This window comes from Bos indicus x Bos taurus, chromosome 5, assembly GCF_003369695.1.
Source record: "Bos indicus x Bos taurus breed Angus x Brahman F1 hybrid chromosome 5, Bos_hybrid_MaternalHap_v2.0, whole genome shotgun sequence".
NCBI classification, from domain to species: domain Eukaryota; kingdom Metazoa; phylum Chordata; class Mammalia; order Artiodactyla; family Bovidae; genus Bos; species Bos indicus x Bos taurus.
This window is the reverse complement of record NC_040080.1, coordinates 52,499,000-52,520,615: the sequence shown is the minus strand read 5'-3', so window position 1 is coordinate 52,520,615 and position 21,616 is coordinate 52,499,000. Positions and strand designations below refer to the sequence as shown.

General features: G+C 36.0%; 1 protein-coding gene across 2 annotated transcripts in view; it reads left to right on the top strand.

The window, feature by feature from the left end:
* HCFC2 (host cell factor C2) overlaps positions 1-21,616 on the top strand; it is a 50,311-nt gene that overhangs the window by 7,578 nt on the left and 21,117 nt on the right. For both annotated transcript variants that reach the window (XM_027541935.1, XM_027541933.1), the window contains exons 4-9: positions 6,670-6,878; positions 7,622-7,706; positions 9,787-9,893; positions 10,002-10,190; positions 16,741-16,908; positions 17,431-17,483. In XM_027541935.1, the coding sequence (XP_027397736.1) occupies positions 6,670-6,878; positions 7,622-7,706; positions 9,787-9,893; positions 10,002-10,190; positions 16,741-16,908; positions 17,431-17,483 (811 nt within the window). The remainder of the gene's footprint in view (positions 1-6,669; positions 6,879-7,621; positions 7,707-9,786; positions 9,894-10,001; positions 10,191-16,740; positions 16,909-17,430; positions 17,484-21,616) is intronic.

The following is a 21,616-nucleotide window of genomic DNA, read 5'->3' as shown; positions in this document are numbered from 1 at the left end:
TGGCAAAGTAATGTCTCTGCTTTTGAATATGCTATCTAGGTTGGTCATAACTTTCCTTCCAAGGAGTTAGCGTCTTTTAATTTCATGGCTGCAGTCGCCATCTCCAGTGATTTAGCATGTATCAAATGTTTTTTCCTTTTTATTGTTGAATAATACTCCATTGTACTGATACGTCAGATTTTATTTATCTGTCATCAGTTGATAGACATTTGGATTGTTTCCAATTCGGGGCTCATATAATAATGCTGTTATCATTTGCCTACAAGTCTTTCTATGGATATGTACTCATTGCTCTTGATTAGATACCTAGTAATAGAACTGATGAGGCATGTGGGAAATTTATATTTAACTTTTAAGCACTACTGGACTGTTTTCCAGTGACTACCATTTTACCTTCCCACCAGCAGTGTATAAGGGTTTCAAATTTTCCACATCCTTGTTAACATTTGTTATTGTCTGTCTTTTTGACTGTAGCCAACCTAGTGGGTATAAGGTCATGTCTTACGGTTTTGGTTTGCATTTCCCTATTGACCAATGATGTTGAGTTTCTTTTCATGAGCTTTTTAGCCATTTATATATCTTCTTTGGAGAAATTTCTGTTCAAATCTTTGTTCATTTTAAAATTAAATTGTTTGATATAGATGGCCAATAGGCACAAGAAAAGGTGCTGAACCTTGCTAATTATTAGAGAAGTGCAAATCAGAATAACAATCAGGTACCCCCTCACACTGGTCAGAATGGCCATCATTAAAAAGTCTACAAATAACAAATGCTCGAGAGGGTATGGAGAAAAGGAAACTCTCCTACACTGTTGATGGGAATATGAATTGGTATAGCCACTATGGAAAACAGTATGGAAGTTTCTAAAAAAACTAAAAATTGTCATATGATCCAACAATCCCACTCCTGGGCATTTTTCCAGAAAAAACTATAATTCAAAAAGATACATTGCACACCTATGTTCATAGCAGCACAGTTCACAATACCTAAGGCATGGAAACAACCTAAATGTCCACAGACAGATGGATGGATAAAGAAGATGTGGTACATATATACAATGGAATACTGCTCGGCCATAAAAAAGAAGGCAATACTGCTATTTGCAATAACATGGATAGACCTAGAGATGATCATACTCAGTGAAGTAAGTCAAAAAGAGAAAGACAAATACCATATAATATGACTTATATGTGGAATCTAATATATGATACAAATAAACTTATTTATGAAACAGAAGTCGACTCACAGACATAGAGAACAGGCTTGTGGTTGCCATGGGGGAGGGATGGATTGAGAGTTTCAGGTTAGCAAGTGCAAACTGTCATATAGAGCTGGGTAAACAACAAGGTTCTGCTGTGTAGCACAGGGAACTATATTCAGTATCCTGTGATAAACCATCATAGAAAGGAATATAAAAAAATGTATATAGATATGTGTAACTGAGTCACTTTGCTGTACAACAGAAATTAATGTAACATTGTAAATCAACTATACTTCAATAAAATAAATTTAAAAAATAAAATTTAGTTGCTTGTATTCTTATTATTGAGTTGTAAGACTTCTTTATATATTCTAGATACAAGTATTTTTTTACAAAATCAAATATATGATTTGCAAATATGGATTATGCTTTTAGCATCCTTTTTAAGAACTGTTTGTCTGTCTTCAAGGTCATAAAGATTTGTTCCTCTATTTTGTTCTAAAAGTTCTATAGTTTTATCCTTTACATTTATATCTGTGATTCTTTTTGAGGTAATTTTTATGCCTGAAGTTACTGAGTAAATTCATCCTTTTACATACGGCTATTCAATTTTCCCTTGTAAAGATCATTGTAAAGATTACCCTTTTCTCATTATATTGTTTTGGCATCTTTGTTGACTATCAATTGACCATAAATGTAAGGGTTTATTTGTAGACTTCTAATTCTGTTCCACTGATCTATATTTCTGGTCTTATGCCAGTACCACACTGTCTTAGTTACTGGAGCTTTGTAGTAAGTTTTGAAATAGGAAGATCTAAGTTCTCAAATTTTATTTGTTTTTCAAGAATGTTTTCGCTATTCTGAATCCTTTGCATTTCTGTGTAAATTTTAGGATCATCTTGCCAGTTTCCGCAAAAAGTTCTCCTAAGATTTTGATAGGGAATATGTCAATATTTGGAGAGTTTCTATCTTATTAGTATTGAGTCTTCTAGTCTATAAACATAGAATGTCTCTACATTTATTTAGATCTTCTTTAGGTTGTTGGTCAGCAATGTTTTCAGATTTTCAGTGTAGTAATCTTGCTCTTATTTTGTTAAATTTATTTTTCATCTTTTATTCTTTTTGACATTGTGACTAGATTTGGCTTCTTAATTTCATTTTTGGATTGTTTATTGCTCCTGCTGCTGCTGCTAAGTCGCTTCAGTCGTGTCTGACTCTGTGCGACCCCATAGACGGCAGCCCACCAGGCTCCCCTGTCCCTGGGATTCTCCAGGCAAGAACAAGGGAGTGGGTTGCCATTTCCTTCTCCAGTGTATGAAAGTGAAAAGTGAAAGTGAAGTCATTCAGTCGTGTCTGACCCCCATGGACTGCAGCCTACCAGGGCTCCTCCGTCCATGGGATTTGCCAGGCAAGAGTACTGGAGTGGGGTGCCATTGCCTTCATTGCTAGATTACAGTTTTTCTTTTTATTACTGTTTTTTATATGTTCTACATATCTATATGTTCTAAATAATACTTTCCAAGTCTTTTGTTTACTCCCCCCCTTTTAAGAGTTTTCCTTTTTCCTTTATCAAGTATGATGATACATATATTTTAATGGCTTTCTGGCTCTGTGTCTTGCTTATTAAGAAGACTTTCCTATCCCAAAACTATAAAAATAATTTTTCTATCATTTTTTCTAGTACATTCACAGTTTTGCTTTTTATGTTTAAAATGTTAATGCACTTGCAATATATTTTTGTAGCTTTTTACTTTTTCTTCTGAATGAATTTTCAGTTCTCCCACAACCATTTGTTAAATAAGCCAATCTTCTTCCACCTCCCCACTGTTTTGAAGTCCCATCTCTGTCATATCTTAATTCTCATAGAAATGGGTCTTTTTCTAGTCTCTCCACCCCAGGGGTTACGAACTACTCTTTGTATGTAAAACTTGGCTTACTGCCTGTTTTTGCTAATAAGTTTCATTGGAACACAGCCATTCCTGTTTATATACATGTTGTCTCTGGCTGCTTTCTTATTAAAAGAACAGAATAGAATTGAACTTATTATATATAAAGTCTAAAATATTTACTATCTAAAAAATAAAATAAAATAAATAAAATATTTACTATCTAGCTCTTTATAGAAAAATATTATCAGCTTTTATTCTAAACTCTATATTCTGTTTCATTAATATACTTAATATTTACCTATCATTAAGTGATGTTTGCTATAAGCTTCCATTATATGCGTTTGGTCAGATTAAGGAAGCTTTTTTAAAAAAAAATTATATATACATATATATATATGAAGTATGTTGTTGTTCAGTCACTGAATCGTGTCCAATTCTTTACTTGTTTATGAAATATCATGTCATGTGCCTTGTGCTCAGTTGTGTCCAACTCTTTGACCCCACAGACTGTAACCTGCCAGGCTCCTTTGTGGATGGGATTATGAAGGATAGTTGGATAATATTATATAAGTTTTAAGTGTACAATATAGTGATTCACAATTTTTTGAGGTTATACTCCATTTATAGTTGTTACAAAATATTGGCTATATTCTCTGTGTTGTACAATATATTCTTGTAGCTTATTTTATACCTAATAGTTTGTACCTCTTCATCCCCTCCCTCTATGCCTCCTCCCTTCCCTCTTGCCACTGGTAACCATTACTTTGTCCTTTATATCTGTGAGTCTGTTTCTTTCTTGTTATACTTAGTAGTTTGTTGTATTTTTTTAAGTTCCTGTATATAAGGAAGTTTTCTTAAATCTGTAGTTTGATAATTCATTTTTTTCTCTTTTTAACCAAAAGTGTATGTTGAGCATAATTTAAAAATTTTTTCAAATGGAAAATTTTGTTATTATCACTAATATCTAGTTTTATTACACTCAATTAAAAAAATATGGTCTGTGGAGTTTCTTCTTTTTAGTGATTATTTTTGTGGTCTATTTCACAGTCATTTTTTGTAACCATTCCATAGTTGTTCATAGGATCATGAGTTCTTGACTGTTCTTAAAAGGTTCTTTATTAAATCAGTGTCTTAAATTATTATTCAAAACTGTTTTATGCTGTAGATCTTGGTCATATCAGCTTCTGAATGAGATGTTAAAATCTCCCAGTATGATTGTGAATTTGTGTTTTGTTCCTTATATATATAATTTCAACCTGTGTATATTATTTTGTTACAAACTTACCTTTCGTAAATAGAACTAACAGTTAATTAGTATGAACTGTTTACAGCATACTGGCTGGCATTCATTCTGACCTGTTTAAATCTATGCCATATCAGTTGTTAAATAGTTTTATTATCATCCTTGCTATGCTTCCCTGGTGGCTCAGCTGGTAAAGAATCCACCTGCAATGTGGCAGACCTGGGTTTGATCCCTGGGTTGGGAATATCCCTAGGAGAAGGGAAAGGCTACCCACTTCAGTATTCTGGCCTGGAGAATTTCATGGACTGTATAGTCCTTGGAGTCGCAGAGTCGGATATATCTGAACGGCTTTCACTTTCACTTGTTGTTAATAACTTATAGTTGGATTGGGGTTCTTTTGATTCCCCTACACATTCCCTACCTTGAAGAGACTTTGTCTTATAATCAGGAAGTTTTTTCCTGCCCATGTAATTTTATGTCTTCTATAAACTCTGCTTGTTGTTGCTTCTCCATACCCCTTTGTCTACCTTTGTAGATTTGTAAAAGCTGTGATGAGGGTGAATATTTGTGTAAGTGTCTTTATATAATTTTTATTTCCTGTTCTGTGAACTGCCTATTTATACCTTTTACCTATGTCTATTGTGTGATTGGTTATTATCTTGATTTCTTGATTTTATGGGTCTTTATATTAAGAAAATTTAATCTCTTTTCTGTGATGTATACTAAATTGTTTTCAGGTTTTTTTTCTCTTGACACTGTTTATAGTTGTTTTTTCCCTATCCTATCTCTATAGATTATGCTTTTTTTCCCATCTTCCTTTTTCTTGATTTATTGGTTTTTTTTCTGATTCATTCTTTCCTTCTAATGATTTGAAAATTACACATGCTATTTCTGTGCTTCCTTTTGTTGCTTGGAAATTATCACACACATTTAAACCAAAGATACGTTTTCATCTTTGGAAATAGATTATCTGTAGCCTTTTTTTGCTTACTCCCTTTTTTCTGTTTTGTAGCATTGTGAATCTTATTCCAAATGACAATAATGTTAAGAAATTAATTTTTTGATTAGTCTTCCTCAGTGATTATTTAGACCTCACAACCACAGTTATCAACATCAATTTAAATTTAATTATAAATTACTAGTTTATTTGTACAACCATTTCTTTTATTCAGTGTATTCTTTCTTGTATTTCTTTTTATTTTTCATGAATGATCTAGAATCATTTTTTCGCAAAACAAATTATATGGCTAAACTTTGAAGTTTTATATGTTCTGAAATGTTTAATTTTGCCTTCATACTTGAGTAATAATTTGATTACTCAATTTATTGAGAAATAGATTCCTATGAAAATCATTTTGCAGAAAACATAGGAAACATCCATGTCACAGATGAGAAGTCTGATGCCAATTTCTAGGATAAAAAAGCTATGTAGGACATTGCTATGACATTATAGAGTGAAAATTTATAAAGAAAAAAAAGTTGCAAAGCAACATTTGTAGCATACCTTGCTTGTACGTATGTAGCTATCCATAGAGAGAGAGATCTTAAAGGGTATTTACTAATTATTGTCAGTAGTGATTGTTCTGGTTATCTAGTACCATATAATAAATTGCCCCAAAAGTTAGTGATGGAAAATAGCAACCATTGTATTGTGTCCATGGATTCTGTCCTTTGAAAATTCATACGGGAGACATCAGTGATGGCTAGGCCCTCAGATGGGAAGGCTTGAATGGTCACTCCCATGTCTGATGCCTCAGCTGGGATGGCTGAAGGATGGACTCAACTAGGACTGTCATCCTGTGTGCCTGCGTATGTCCTGTTCAGATGGTGGTTTTCTGACAGTTGAACTTTCATGGAGGTTCAGGATTCCGAATGCAAGTGTTCAGTGGTGAAGCTGCATTGGCCTTCTGTGACTCAGCCCCAGAAGTCACATAGTGTCATTTCACTATACTCTATTAATTAAAGCAGTTGCAACCTACCCAGCACCAAGGGGAGTGGACATAAACCCTGCTTGCTGTAGGGAAGAAGGTCAGGGAATTTGAGGCTATGTTTTAAAACCATCATGGTATTGTCATGGACACGAGTGTTGGCTGTATGGTGACAGGTTTTTTTAATCTCTTCTGTTCACTGTTGATCCCCACAAGAGTGCCTGGTACACAGTAATGTTTGATAAATAGCATTGAATGAATGAGTTATGGGGTTTCTGCTCTCCTAATATTTTTCTGTACTGTATGACTTTTTCACAGTAAGCATATATTATTTTTATAAATAGAAATAAAAAGCAAATAAAAGATATATATTATATTAATGTTTTAATTTCTTTCATTATATCCTAGATATTTAAATGACTTCTATGAGTTGGAGCTACAGCATGGTTCTGGTGTTGTGGGTTGGAGCATTCCAGTGACTAAAGGGATTGTGCCTTCTCCAAGAGAATCCCACACAGCTGTTATATATTGCAAAAGAGATTCTGGAAGTCCTAAAATGTATGTTTTTGGTGGAATGTGTGGTGCTCGCCTGGATGATCTATGGCAACTTGACTTAGGTGAGCTTAAGTTGATTCAGGCTTAGAAATTCATTATGATTGATAAAGGCAAATATAAAAATTGCCTTGGAAAATATTTTTATTACAGTATTGAGTTGTACTTAGATTTAATATGAATGATTGCTGATGAGTCAAGTTGAACAAATGAATGTTTGATTTATGATAGTGACACTCCTGGGCTCCCTATAAGTAGAATCACCATATGTTCTGGTTTGCCTTTAATGGTCCTGTTTTATGCTTATTGTCCCATGTAATTATCAGTAGTACCTCCTTTCACTCTGTAAAGTGTCCCAGTTGAGGATGATTGAATTTCTGTGGTTACCCTGTCTATAGTAAACTTGGCATTAGTAATGGTACAGCTGGTCGATAAAAAAAAACCCTTGCATAGCTATTTTAAGGTACCGTAGGAATGAATATTTGGAAGATGCATGTGCTGTCACTTCTGAGTGTCTTCTGCACAATGTGCTCTTACTTAAAATGTTAAAAACTTTAATCTAGTCTTAATTCAAAATTGTTTGCACCCTAAATACACCTCTCCATTGCAAATACTAACATTCAAGTATAAATAGATTGCTGTGATTGACAATTTGTGTCAGTTGGAAATGTTTAAGATGAAATTCAAATAATGGTTTTGAAACATTTTAGCTTCATTTTGGTAGGTCCCTTTCTTAAAAAATTTCTGGAAGTTGAGGTAATTCTCTATTATTAGATTAAGTTGCTAATATACTTGTTTTTATTTTTAGAAACTATGTCATGGTCAAAACCAGAAACTAAAGGGACAGTGCCACTTCCACGAAGCCTTCATACAGCCAGTGTTATAGGAAATAAGTATGGTGTTATTTTGTATTTTGGTCTTTTTTTCTTTTTAACAAACTTAAGAAAGATATGTACAAAGAAGAGTGATGCTGCTAGTTTCTTGAAGATGATTTGATAATGCTTGCTTGCACTAACTGAAACCAAAATAATATGTGCACAGGAGCTAAAGTAGCATGCATTTTCTTGTCACACTCTTTCTTCTGCTTCTTTGTATTCCTTACCTCATGCACAGAGTAGGTATTACATAAGGGTAAGGCAGGGTGAGTCAAACTTATCCGTCCTCCATCAATAGATTTGACACATGTAACTCATTGTTTCTTCTTACACATTTTTGGTAGTGCTTGATTCATACTCAGGTGTATATTTAGCTTCTGTGTTTAATGATTATACTTTGGATGGCATTATGGATAGAAGGTGTACTCTGTAACCAGATTACCTGAATTCAGGTCTCAGCTTGGATACTTGTACTGTCTGTTCAGGGGCAAAGAAACTTAATCTGTCTGTACTTCAGATTACTCGAGTATCAGTCAGTTCAGTTCAGTCTCTCAGTCATGTCTGACTCTTTGTGACCCCATGGACTGCAGCACACCAGGCCTCCCTGTCCATCACCAACTCCCAGAGTTTACTCAAACTCATGTCCATTGAGTCAGTAATGCCATCCAACCATCTCATCCTCTGTCATCCCCTTCTCATCCCGCCTTCAATCTTACCCAGCATCAGGGTCTTTTCAAATAAGTCAGCTCTTCACATCAGGTGGCCAAAGTATTGGAATTTAAGCTTCAGCATCAGTCCTTCCAATGAATATTCAAGACCAATTTCTTTTAGGATGGACTGGTTGGATCTCCTTGCAGTCCAAGGGACTCTCAAGAGTCTTCTCCAACACCACAGTTCAAAGCATCAATTCTTTGGTGCTCAGCTTTCTTTATAGTCCAACTCTCACATCCATACATGACCACTGGAAAAATCATAGCCTTGACTAGACAGACCTTTGTTGGCAAAGTAATGTCTCTGCTTTTGAATATGCTAAGTTGGTCATAACTTTCCTTCCAAGGAGTGAGCATCTTCTAATTTCATGGCTGCAGTCACCATCTGCAGTGATTTTGGAGCCCCAAAAAATAAAGTCAGCCACTGTTTCCACTGTTTCCCCATCTATTTGCCATGAAGTGATGGGACCAGATGCCATGATCTTTGTTTTATGAATGTTGAGCTTTAAACCAACTCAAGTATAAAATGGGGATAACAGTAAAACCTCCTTCACAAGGCTCCCATGAGGACTGAATGAATCAGTACATGCAAAATGCTTCCAACAGTGCCAGGTACATAAAGAGCACTCCTTCAAGGTTAACTGTCATCAACAAGTTCCCTTTTTTATGCAACACTGAGCCAGGATTAGGAATATTGTTTCAAGTAGAATTTAAGTAAGTACTTATCTCTGTAGAGACTTTATCTTAAAGGTAATCTTTTAGGAGACAACAGTTATAATTTAGAACCTCATTAGTTCTTCTCAAAAATAACCATAAGCAAAATCTAATAAGATATTCATTTTTTTAAACAGCAGAACTCTTTTATAAAATGTGGTTTTCTACTGGAACTATAATATAGAAAACAGATTTTAAAAAACAGAGCTTCTCTGGTTGGCGTGAGGCTACATGGCCTAATCTCTGCCTGATGAGCCTTACCTTTTCAGTAACCACTGGGTATGTCTCAAGAACCTTTAGGGCTCTGAGGAACATAGTTTAATGTTTTTTGTTTGATGATATCAGTGACCAAAGTTATATGAAACTGAATTCTCTTTGGTTACTATACACATCAATTCTAAATTTGACTTTCAATGTCCTGCTTCTGGCTGAGGTACCCCTTAGTATATTGCATACAATATTGATTTTTAAATGTATTATAATTGAAATATTTCCTACTTTAAATAACTGGCCAGAGAGCAATTATTTTGATTCTGTATGGCTTCATAAAATTATAAACTCTAGAATGAAGACCACTTTATTCATTATCGTATTTGCATTTCCTTGACAGTGATAAGTGATAAGTGATTTTAAAAAGAAAACCAGCTCCTTTATGTTTTCCTTTTGTTGTTCAGGATGTACATCTTTGGTGGATGGGTTCCACATAAGGGGGAGAATATTGAGACTTCACCTCATGATTGTGAATGGAGGTGTACCAGTTCATTTTCTTACCTGAATCTTGGTGAGTCTTTTAAGAATTATTTACTAAAATAAAATTTATTAATAAAATAATTTTTATTATTTTGTCATTTAAGAGAAGTTGATCAGTCATGGATATTTCTATGTTTAGATACAGCAGAATGGACAACCCTAGTATCAGATTCTCAGGAAGATAAAAAAAATTCAAGACCAAGACCAAGAGCTGGACACTGTGCTGTTGCAATTGGCACTCGATTATATTTTTGGAGTGGAAGAGACGGCTACAAAAAAGCACTGAATAGTCAAGTTTGCTGCAAGGATCTTTGGTATCTTGATACTGGTAGGTAAGAGTATTTAACAAACAAAGTTTTTCCTTAGATAAATAATCAAGTAATGTCTATCTTTTGAGCTCGCTATCATGTCACTACCTCTCTTTTTCATAATTAAAAATGAATGGAAGAAATGATATATATAGATATTTTCCATTCTAGAGGAGTTTCTTAATTTCCCTTTCCTTGAGTTTAGAGTGAATTTAGTGACTCCCATCTGAAGAGTAGAGTATGGAAAGAGAAAACTAGTAGCTTTGCAGTGTAGAAACCTGGTAAGCATCACCTTAAGTAATCAAGGTCAGTATCACCAGTGATAAGTTGTGTTGGTATCAGTTAGTCCCTGCCTCCCATATCATGTGATAAGAAGATACTTCACCTCTGTGGTACTTTTCCCCAAAATGCATAATACCGTTCTAAATATGAGGACATATCAGACAAATCCAAACTGAGGGACATTCTAGATGTTTTACAGGATATGTGAACAATATTGTTCAGAAGTTTAAAGTGATAAAAAACAAGGAAAGACTAAGAAATAGTCACAGATTAGAGGAGACTAAGGAGATATGATGATTAAATATAAGGTGATATCCTGGAACAAAAACCATTTATTGAAAAAGTGGTAAAACCTGAATAGTCTGTAGTTTGGTTAATAAATAGTGTTGTTTAGTTGTTCAGTTGTGTCCAGCTCTTTTGCAACTGCATGGACTGTGTAGCCTGCCAGCTTCCTCTGTCCATGGGATTTCCCAGGCAAGAATACTGGAGTGGGATGCCATTTCCTTCTCCAGGGGATCTTCCTGACCCAGGGATTGAACCTGTGTCTTCTGCATTGGCATGTAGATTCACCACTGAACCACAAGGGAAGCCTTGATAAATACTGTTATTCCAGAGTTCATTTCTTAGTTTTAACAAGTGTATTAGCATTAGGAAATAATGAGTAAAAGGTATATGGGAACTCTGCAATTCTATAAATCTAAAATTGTTCCAAAATAAAAAGTTTTTTTAAGAAGTATTATAATAAAAAACAATTTTTAGTATAGAACTCACATCCATTTTTCCATAAATGTTTATTGATTTATTGGTTGACAGCTGTGAATAGGAACTGTTCTAAATGCTGAGAATAAATCAGTGAATAAGACTGATAACATCTGTCCTCTCAAAGAACTTATATTCTATAAGAGAGTGTGAGGATAGAAGGTTGATGGGCAGTTATCAGACAAATAAACAAAATAAATTTAGTTTTGGGTAAGTATCTGAAGACAGTAAAATAGAACAATAAGATAGTATTGGGAGGTACTAGGAATGGGGTGAAGTGGGGTGGCTACTGGAGAATGGGTAGTCAGGAAAGGGTGAACTGGCATTTGAGATGTAATCCAAATGAAGAGGGCATGACAGCCCATTCCAGTATTCTTGCCTGGAGAATCCCATGGACAGAGGAGCCTGGCGGTCTACAGTCTATAGGGTTGCAAAGAGTCGGACATGGCTGAAGCGATTTAGCACAGCACAGCACCAAATGATGAGAGAGTGCTATCCATGTAAAAAATGGGGAGGGGACACTACAGGAAGTATGAAAAGCAAGTATGAGGGCCCTGAGATGGGAATACCTGGCATGTTTGGCACTAGATCTGAGCTGAGTAAAAGAGTGTAGGCATGGAGATTAGAGTGATGACCACAGGGCAGATCATGTAGGACCTGGAACATCATGGTCAAGATTGCATTGTTTTTAAAATACAATGGTAGAGGGATTTATTAGTTTGGAGGAGAGATGTGTCATAATCTGATGTGTATTTTGGAATTGTCAATGAACTTGTGTGGAAAATAAATTGTAGGGGGCAAAAGTAGACACAGAGAGACAAAAAGAGGCTTTTGCAGTCGTCAAAGAAATCTTCGACTCTAGAGGTGGAGAGAGTGGAGAAGTTTGAAATGTATTTTACACTTCTTGTTAACAGAACTGACTGATGAGTTGGTGTGGCAGTTGACAGAAAGAGAAAAAAACGATGACGTTTTTACCTTGAATAATGTGGCATTATTTCCATTTACTGAGATGGGAAAGATTGTGGCGAAAACAGGCTTGTGGAGAAAATGAAAAGTTCCATTTAAACCTTGCTAAGTTTGAAATAAGGAGATCAGTTAAGCAGTTGAGGGAATAAAGAAACCTGGAAGGCAGTAGAGAAATCAGATCTGGAGACATAATATGTGTTGTTTTATGAGAAAAGCAGTTATAAAACATACCTATGATTCCAGTTTTTCTTTTAAGTGTATAAACAGGAAAATCTGTAAGGGTATACTGTGTACCAAAGTGATAATAGCTAAGAGGTGAGAGTATACATTTTTTAAAAAGGTTTTCTCTCTTATCTGTATTTTCTGCAGTAGCATGTGTTGCTTTTATAATGTAGAAAGTTTAATTTTAAAATTAAGATTTAAAATTTTTTCAAGATGCTTGAAAAAGTAATAAATGGAACAATTAAGTTAGAGGCTAAATGCTTTCTATGCAAAAAGTAGAAAAATGAACATATTAGGCTAGGAGTTAGGAAAAAAATACACAAAATTGAACTTATGATTCATCTTTGAAGTTGGGAATTATGAGCTGATGTCTAAGAATAAGATTCTAATCAGTCTCTGAGATTAAAAGAAAAATGTGCACATATAAATTTTTTCCAGTAGCAACTATGTTACTCTAACAAGATTATCTAAGAGATCTGAGACTTTTAAAAGATTAAAAATCACTGTCTCTGAATGGCCAGTTTTTCATAAACCTTTCCATAAAAGGTTATAGACAGGAATATCTGTCTAAAAGTAATCATGGCCACTATCATGAAGATAAAATTTAGATTTTGCTTTTTCTCTTGCTAACTTGGCATCAGTTTGGGTAGGGGAGGGATATAAAGATTCTTCATCTTGCCTTTTTTTTAAACTTTTAGTTAAGTTTTGTGCACTTGAGAACATATAAAGATTAGTATACTTCCATAAGGTGTTTTAAAAAATGAAAAACAGCAGTCTTTTGCTCCCACTTTCCTCCCATCTTACTTGTTTCACAAGCATGTGCTTTCAGGTTTGTTAAACAGTTCCTATGGTATTTACCTTCATAGCTCCATATGACATGAATATATTACTCTTTTTTCAGTTTAGTCATAATATGCTCATTTTTCAAACTGTGGAAGTCATGGAAGTCAAGGATTTCTCACTTCTTCCCACCACTCCTTACCTCTCTCCTATGCACCTTTTCTAACCCCCACTCTCTCAGTCTGACTGATTATGATCACACCATCATTTTGTTAGATGAGAGTTCAGTGTTTTACATTCAGTTCAGTTCAGTTGCTCAGTCATGTCTGACTCTTTGAGACCCCATGAACTGCAGCATGCCAGGCCTCCCTGTCCATCACCAACTCCCAGAGTCCACCCAAACGCATGTCCATTGAGTTGATGATGCCATCCAACCATCTCATCCTCTGTTGTCCCCTTTTCCTCCTGCCCTCAATCTTTCCCAGCATCAGGGTCTTTTCAAATGAGTCAGCTCTTCCCATCAGGTGGCCAAGGTATTGGAGTTTCAGCTTCAACATCAGTCCTTCCAATGAACACCCAGGACTGATCTCCTTTAGGATGGACTGGTTGGACCTCCTTGCAGTCCATGGGATTCTCAATAACCTTCTCCAACACCACAGTTCAAAAGCATCAATTCTTGGGTGCTCAGCTCTCTTTATAGTCCAACTCTCACATACATACATGACCACTGGAAAAACCATAGCCTTGACTAGATGGACCTTTAACCATATAAACATATTAACAGGTAAGCTATGTAGAATACCTAGAGAGGTGATTATCTCTCTTGTACAACTTCTTCATTTGCTTTGGATTAGTAATGGTCACCTTGTTTTAGATTTGTATATATTTACCACTAATTCAGTCTATGCTCTCTTGTTTAAATCTTCTCTCATTATGGTTAGATGCATCAGATATTCTATCAGGTTTCCTCACCTTGAAGAAATTTCTCCTCCTCCAATCTGGGATGTAAAGGGTATATTGGAACTCTGCCTTCTACAGATTAAACACACCTATCCTCTTAGAGTTTCCCTTCATCATCTTCCTGAGGATGTCTTTGGCTTATCACCTGTGCTGGATTCCCTGCTTCCTGGATCTCTTATTTTCCCCTTTCTTAGTTTACTTCCTCATTTTTTGTAGAACACATCCCAGGAAAAGGGTGCATAGGTGATATATTTATTTTGAGATTTTGCATTGTTTGAAAATACATTCAGTATTCCTTCCCACCACATTGGCAGTTTGAGTGGAAATAGAGTTGTATATTGGAAGTCATTATCCTTCAGAATTTTGGAAGCTGGGGAAAATATTTTTCGAAAGGTGTTATATTGTATTCAAACTTCTGGTGTTTTTGTTGAGAAGTCTAAACCACTTCTGATTTTTGGCCCTTTTAAATGTGAACTTCCCCCTCATGCTTAATAGCTTTTAGGATTTTTTTCTTGTCACTACTGTTCTTAAATTTTATGATATGTGTTGTGTGTCTTGTTGTGTGTCTTTTTTTAATTCCTTGTGTTGAGTACTCAGTGAGTCCATTCAGTCTGGAAGCTCATGTTCTTCAGTTGTAGAAATTTTCTTGATTTATTTCACTGATTTACACCCTGCTGTTTTCTCTATTTTTCTTCATGTAACTTCTGTTATGTGGGTGGTGTATCTTCTGGACTTGTCTATTTGTCTGCTTTTTCTTAGGTATGGGTTGCCTTACTTTGAGACACATAAATAAACTGAGTTGTGAATAGGATCATGGAGGAATTTACATGGGAGTAGTTGAAGGAACTTGGCTTAATTATCCTGTAAAATAGGGTCATAAGATTTTTTTTGGTAAAGACCCAGAGGGTAGATATTTTAAGTTTTGTGTGCCATATGATCTCTGTTATCGAAGTCACTCAGTCATGTCCGACTCTTTGCGACCCCGTGGACTGTAGCCCACCAAGCTCCTCCGTCCATGGGATTCTCCAGGCAAGAATACTGGAGTGGGTTGCCATTTCCTTCTCCAAGGGATCCTCCATCCATGGGATTCTCCAGGCAAGAATACTGGAGTGGGTTGCCATTTCCTTCTCCAGGGCATCCTCCCGACCCAGGGATTGAACCCAGGTCTCCCACATTGCAGGCAGATGCTTTAACCTCTGAGCCACCAGGGAAGCCCCCATGATCTCTATTACAACTACTCAACTCTACTGGTGTAGCATAAAAGGAGTCATGTTGTTGTTTAGTTGTTTAATCCTGTCTGACTCTTTTGCAACCCTGTGGACTGTAGCCCTCCAGTCTCCTTTGTCCGTGGGATTTCCCAGGCAAGAATACTGGAGTGGACTGTCATTTCCTTCTCCAGGGGATCTTCCCTACCCAGGGATAGAGATCTTCCCTACTCTTTCCCTTCCCTTCCCTTCAAACCCACAGGGAAGCCCAAAAACTGGACTCATAGACAACGCATAAACAAATGAACATAGGTGTATTTCAGTAAAACTTTATTTACAAAAGTAGGCATAAACTGGATCTGGCCCATGAGCCATAGTTTGTTTTTGCTGACCCCTATTCTAAAAGATACAAAGAGATAGATATTAGACTTGTTATATAAAGATTATAACTTACAGATTTCGGCTCAGTGAACTGAAACTGTTAGGCGTTCAGTCGTGTCCAACTCTCTTTGTGACTGCATGAACTGTGACCCACCAGGCTTCTCTGTCCATGGAATTCTCCAGGCAAGAATACTGGAGTGGGTTGCCATTTCCTTCCCCAGGGGATCTTCCCAACCCAGGAATCAAACCTGAGTCTTCCGCTGCAGGCAGATTCTTTGCCCTCTGAGCCACCAAGGAATTTCAACTGACTAGAAGAATAGATTTTCCTTATGTAACTGTCTAGAGATGGAATATACTGCTCTGGGATTTGTGAGTTCCCTAATTTGGTAGGTAAGCAAAAAGAAAACTGGGATATTGTAGAAGTAATTTTAGGTACTTTTTTCCAGTTCTAAGAGTCCATGATTGTAACTTGTTTTAGAAATGTTGGTAATATTTTATGCCAAAATAATTACCTGTTTTGAGTAGTACAAGTTTTGATAAGAAGGTATTAACTTCAAAGAAGTTATGTTTTTCCAAAATATCAGCTCTAAATCATATTTGCTAACATTAACAGTATTTCTAACATGTATTCTCTTGGCTTAAAATTGGCTCATAAAATTAAAAGCTCCTGAAGAAGGTAAAATATTTATAGCTGTAACTGTCAAGTACTTGGTTTTCCCCCCTCTTCTAGGATTAATTTTTTTTTTTAATTTGGTGACTCAGCTTAGACCTGGATTATTTTGTTTGTAGTTTTATTTGCATAAGTAATTAGATAAATACATTGAATCAGAACTCTAAATTATTTTCATTTGACCTGCTATAGCTTTTCTTATCTGAGTAAATTTTTTCCCTCTTAGTGAACAGATGAAATATTCATTGCTTTTATTGTTTTCAGAATTCCAGGTCTGTACAAACTATATAGAGAAACTGTTGATACATTTGAAACTTAAATACTTAATCCAGTTTTGTTCTTTAGAGAAACCACCGGCACCATCACAAGTACAACTGATCAAAGCCACTACCAATTCTTTTCATGTCAAATGGGATGAAGTGCCTACAGTCGAGGGCTATCTTTTGCAGTTGAATACAGACTTGCCATACCAAGCTGTATCATCAGATCCTTCAGCATCACCAAATATGCAAGGTAGTATAATTTTCACACTTAGAGCATGTATGCTCATATGCTTTATGAAAAAAAGATAACTATAGAAAAGCTTGTGATTAGATCTGGTTTAAGAAATGTTATGCTATGATGTTTCCTACCTGGTAAATCAACTATGTTTCAACTCTGAAACTTGGCTGTATTACCATCATGATATAGTAGAACACATACATATGTAGGGTAGAATGTTTTTTTTGTAGTTCATTTCGATGTGCTTTCTTAATTTGACATGATACTTGTTTAATTAGTTTTTGTAAATATTTCAGCTTTCAAAAATATTTTTAACTAACAGGCATTTGGAAAGTAAAAGCAAATTTAATTTTACATGTTCTTCCAAAAAGGATTTAAATCAACTATTAAGCAGACTATTAAGAAAACAGATAAACTTTGATAGTTACTACTTTTTAAACCTTTAATATGTAACTTTTAAAAATATTTGATTGTAACATATTTTCTTGGAAGTTTATTTATAGCATATCAGTCTGAACTTTCCTATTCCTACAGGAGTCAGGATGGACCCTCACAGACAAGGCAGTAATAGCATCATTCCTAACAGTGTAAGTTGAAAAAATGTATAATGGTAAATGAATGTTTATGGTTATAGTGCCAGTTTTTATTAATATTTTATATTACCTTAGGATAGGGAGTCTCAACCATGGCTATACATCACATTCACCTCTGAGATGAAAAACAAATAAACACAGGTTCCCATGCCTTTCCCCAGATCCAGTGAAACAGAATCTTTAAGATGATGAACAGGTAACTGTTTTTAAGGAAAGCTCTGCATATCATTGTGACAGTAGCCTGAATTAAGAACCCTTGGCTGGGAGATTGAAGTCTCATTGCACATAGTATCAGAGGCTAATATACACATAAGCATACACACCATATATATTAAAAAAAATAAATTTAGGTGGTACTACAAGGTTTATAATAAAAAGCAACAGTCCCCTACTCTGTTCCTATTTGCTCTTGATCCTGCCTCTCTAGAAACTACTACTTTCAAATATTTTATCTTTCTTCTGTATCTACCTTTATGCGTATAAATAAAATCCTTGTGCTGCCACTTCCTGACTTTCTAGTTTTAGATCAATTGTCTTCAATAATGGAAGATGAAGATTTTTTTTGTCTCTTAAAATATTGCTGTTTCCTCCCCTTTCTCTTCACATGCACTTATAATATTTTTAGTTGAATCATTATGTGATATTTACATTGTGATGATGACATACTCAGAGCTGAGCCCTGTAATGTGCTATGAACATTGTTCCTTTTTCATGTAATTTTTTGTTTTTCTTGGCATTGTTAACTGCCTTACTCTTTCATTTGCTTGATTTTCTTCTTGCCTATCATTAATTCATACTCTGATTTTCCAATAAAATAATAAAACTCAAAATATTTGAACATATAGTTTCTTTTTTCTTTCTTTACCACCCCTTTGCCCCCATAACCATCCCTACAGAAACCTCTGTCTTGATGCTCTAGTTTGTACTAATTCTTCTCTAAGTCTGCTACTCAGCTGTAATCTTAAAACTTCCATTTGTTTCTTTTTTAAAAAACAAATTTTATTTATTTTTAAATTTTTGGCTGTGCTAGGTCTTCTTTGCTGCATGTAGCCTTTCTCTAGTTGTGGCTAGTAAGGGCTGCTCTCCAGTTGTGGTGCATGGGCTCTTTTTCCTCTCCCCTTTTTTCTTATTTTTTAATTGGAGGAAAATTTCTTTACAATGTGTTGGTTTCTGCTGTACAACAGTGTGAATTAGTCATAAAGAATTTGCCTGCCAATATAGGGGACATGGGTTCAATCCCTGGTCTGGGAAGATTCCACACGCTGCAGGGCAATTAAGCCTGTGCACCACAGCTACCAAAGCCTGCGCTCCCCAGAGCCAGTGCTCCTCAACAAGAGAAGCCACAGCAGTAGCTGTGGCACACAGGCTTAGTTACTCCACAGCATGTGGAATCTGCCCAGACCAGAGACTGAATCCATGTCCCCTGCAGACAACTTCTTAACCACTGGGCCACCAGGGAAGTCCCCGTTTGTTTTTTATTGTAAGCTTCTTTTATCTCTTTTCTGTGTTGGAGCCTATGTTTCTTGATCTCACGTCATTCTCTTTTTTTGATATTCTCCAATAGTTTCCTGAGAAAGGGAGTATGAAAGGTAAACTTTTTAAGGTCTTCCATATCTGAAAATGCCTCTTCTCTGTTTACATTTGGTTGGTAGTTTGGCTGTGTTATAGAATTCTATATTGGAAATGTTTTCCTGAGAAACTGAAAGGCATTTTTCTACTGTCTTGTAGCATTCAGTGATGCTGTTAAGAAGTCGGATGCCACTTGGATTCCTGATCATTTACATGAGACCTAATTGTTTCATTTTAATCCCCAGTTCTCAGAAATTTCAACAAGGATGTACCTTACAGTGTATGTCTTTGCTTTATTCACTGTGCTGTCCCTTCAATGGCCTGTGTCATTCTGGGAACTTAGGGCTTTCATTACTGATTATTTCTTCTTTCCACATTCTCTTTTTTTTGTTACTCCTGTTATTGAATGATGGTACTCCTGAACTAATCCTCTGATTTAACTTTTTATTTTCTATCTTTTCTTCTGTCTGGTCTGCTTTCTGAAAAGTTTCTTCATTTGTATTATAAATCTCTTATTCAATTTTTAAATATATTCAGCCACATAGTTACTCTCTAAAAGCCTGATCCTACTCTTTCTTTCTTTTCTGGCATTTTATTTTTGCTTCAAAAATATAATATCTCTCTTATCTCTTCAAGAATTATGCTTCTTTAAAAAAAGGTTGAGTTATATTCTGCTCTCAGCATTATTTCTTTTTTTCAAGCTCCCTTTAAAAAAAGTTGGTCTTGGACTTCCATATTAGAGCCTGTCAACAAATGTCTGGTGATGCTTAGTATCCTTTCATGTTTAAAGTGAGGCATTAAAAAGGAGCTTGGAGGCTGTCTTAGTCCATTTGGTCTGCTCTAGCAAAATACCATAGCCTAGATGGCTTATAAACAAGAAAAATTTATTTCCTGCATTTCTGGAGTCTGGAAGTCCAAGATCAGGGCACCTGTATGGTCGAGTTCTGGTAAGGAACCTCTGCAGGGTTGCACACTGCTAACTTATCATTGTATCCTCACATGGTGGAAGGAACAACTGATCTTTCTTGGCCACTTTTATAAGGGCACTAGTCACAGCCCAAAGGTGCTGCTTTCTGATACCATTACCTTGGGGGTTAGATTCAACATATAATTGCAGGGGACACAAATATTCAGACCATAGTGGCTCTATGCATATGGGCATGTTTGGTTAGTAGACCTTAAGGAGGGTTTCTGAGTGAGAATCCACAAATACTAGTATCTTTTCTCTTGGACCATTGGGTTTCCTCTGAGACTTCTCCAGCCTCTTGCTTACGGGTTTTAAGCCTGGAGCTTAATGCAGGGTAAGCGGTATGTCTCTGTTCAGTGTACAGACTTAATCCCCATTTTCAGTAGGTTGCCTGTTCTCCAGCCTCACCAGAGATACTGTACCACAGTCCAGAGCCTCCCATTTCAATCTTTGTGCCTACCTTCCTTCTTCAGTTAGAATGGAGGTGTGGAATTTGTTTGCCTTTGTATACTGGAAGAGCAGAGCTGGGGCTACAACTACTTTTTTTTTAAGTTTTAAATTTAATTTTTAATTGAAGGATAATTGCTTTATAGAATTGTGTTGGTTTCTCCCAAACGTCAGCGTGAATCAGCCATAGGTATACATATGTCACCTCCCTCTTGAATCTCCCTCCCACCTCCCTCCCCATACAACCACTGTTTATATAGTCTTCCATACAATGGTCCTCTGGTGTTTATTTCCACTCTGTACTTCAGCCTCCAAAGAACCTGATGCCTCCAATTTCCAAGCCTTTCTGGGCTCTTTAGCAAAAATGGTTCACCTGTCCATGACTTTCCATCTACAGGCTCTTAGCTTCAGCCTTTTCTGCTTTATAAAGGCATGCCTCATTTTTTGCACTTCACTCTCAGATAGTATGACATGGGGAGTTCATAGTGAAATAAACTTGAGGTCAAATTCTTGCTTTGCTGCTTGCTGGCTACTTGATCATGGGTATGTTATCTAACATCTCTGAGTCTCATTATTTTCCATTTATAAGCTAGGGTGATATTATCCAATTTATAGAATTCTTGTGAAAATTAAGTGAGATTCAGACTTTATAATATGTATCATGGAGCCTATCAAGTAGTATAATGGTCCCTAATGGTTGTGCATATCATCATCATCATTTATTAACACTAGCATAATCACCATCAATTAGAATGGAGGTAGAGTGTGTATTGGGCTTCCCTGGTAGCTCAGCTGATAAAGAATCTGCCTGCAAAGCAGGAGACCCTGGTTCAATATGTGAGTTGGGAAGATCCCCTGGAGAAAGGAATGGCTACTCACTCCAGTATTCTGCCTGGAGAAGCCCCATGGCCAGAGGGGCCTGGCGGGCTACAGTCCATGCGGTTGCAAAGAGTCACACATGACTGAACGACTGAGCCCAGCACAGAGGGCATATTATGAACAAGTATCCTTTGAGCCATGAGAAATTATAATTGACTATAGTTCTAATTGACATTAAAGATGGAGACAGAAAAGTAACAAAAAACAGATAACTAAGAAGAGGCAGGAAATATTGGGGTATTTGAATGAAGCCAGATCACTTTTA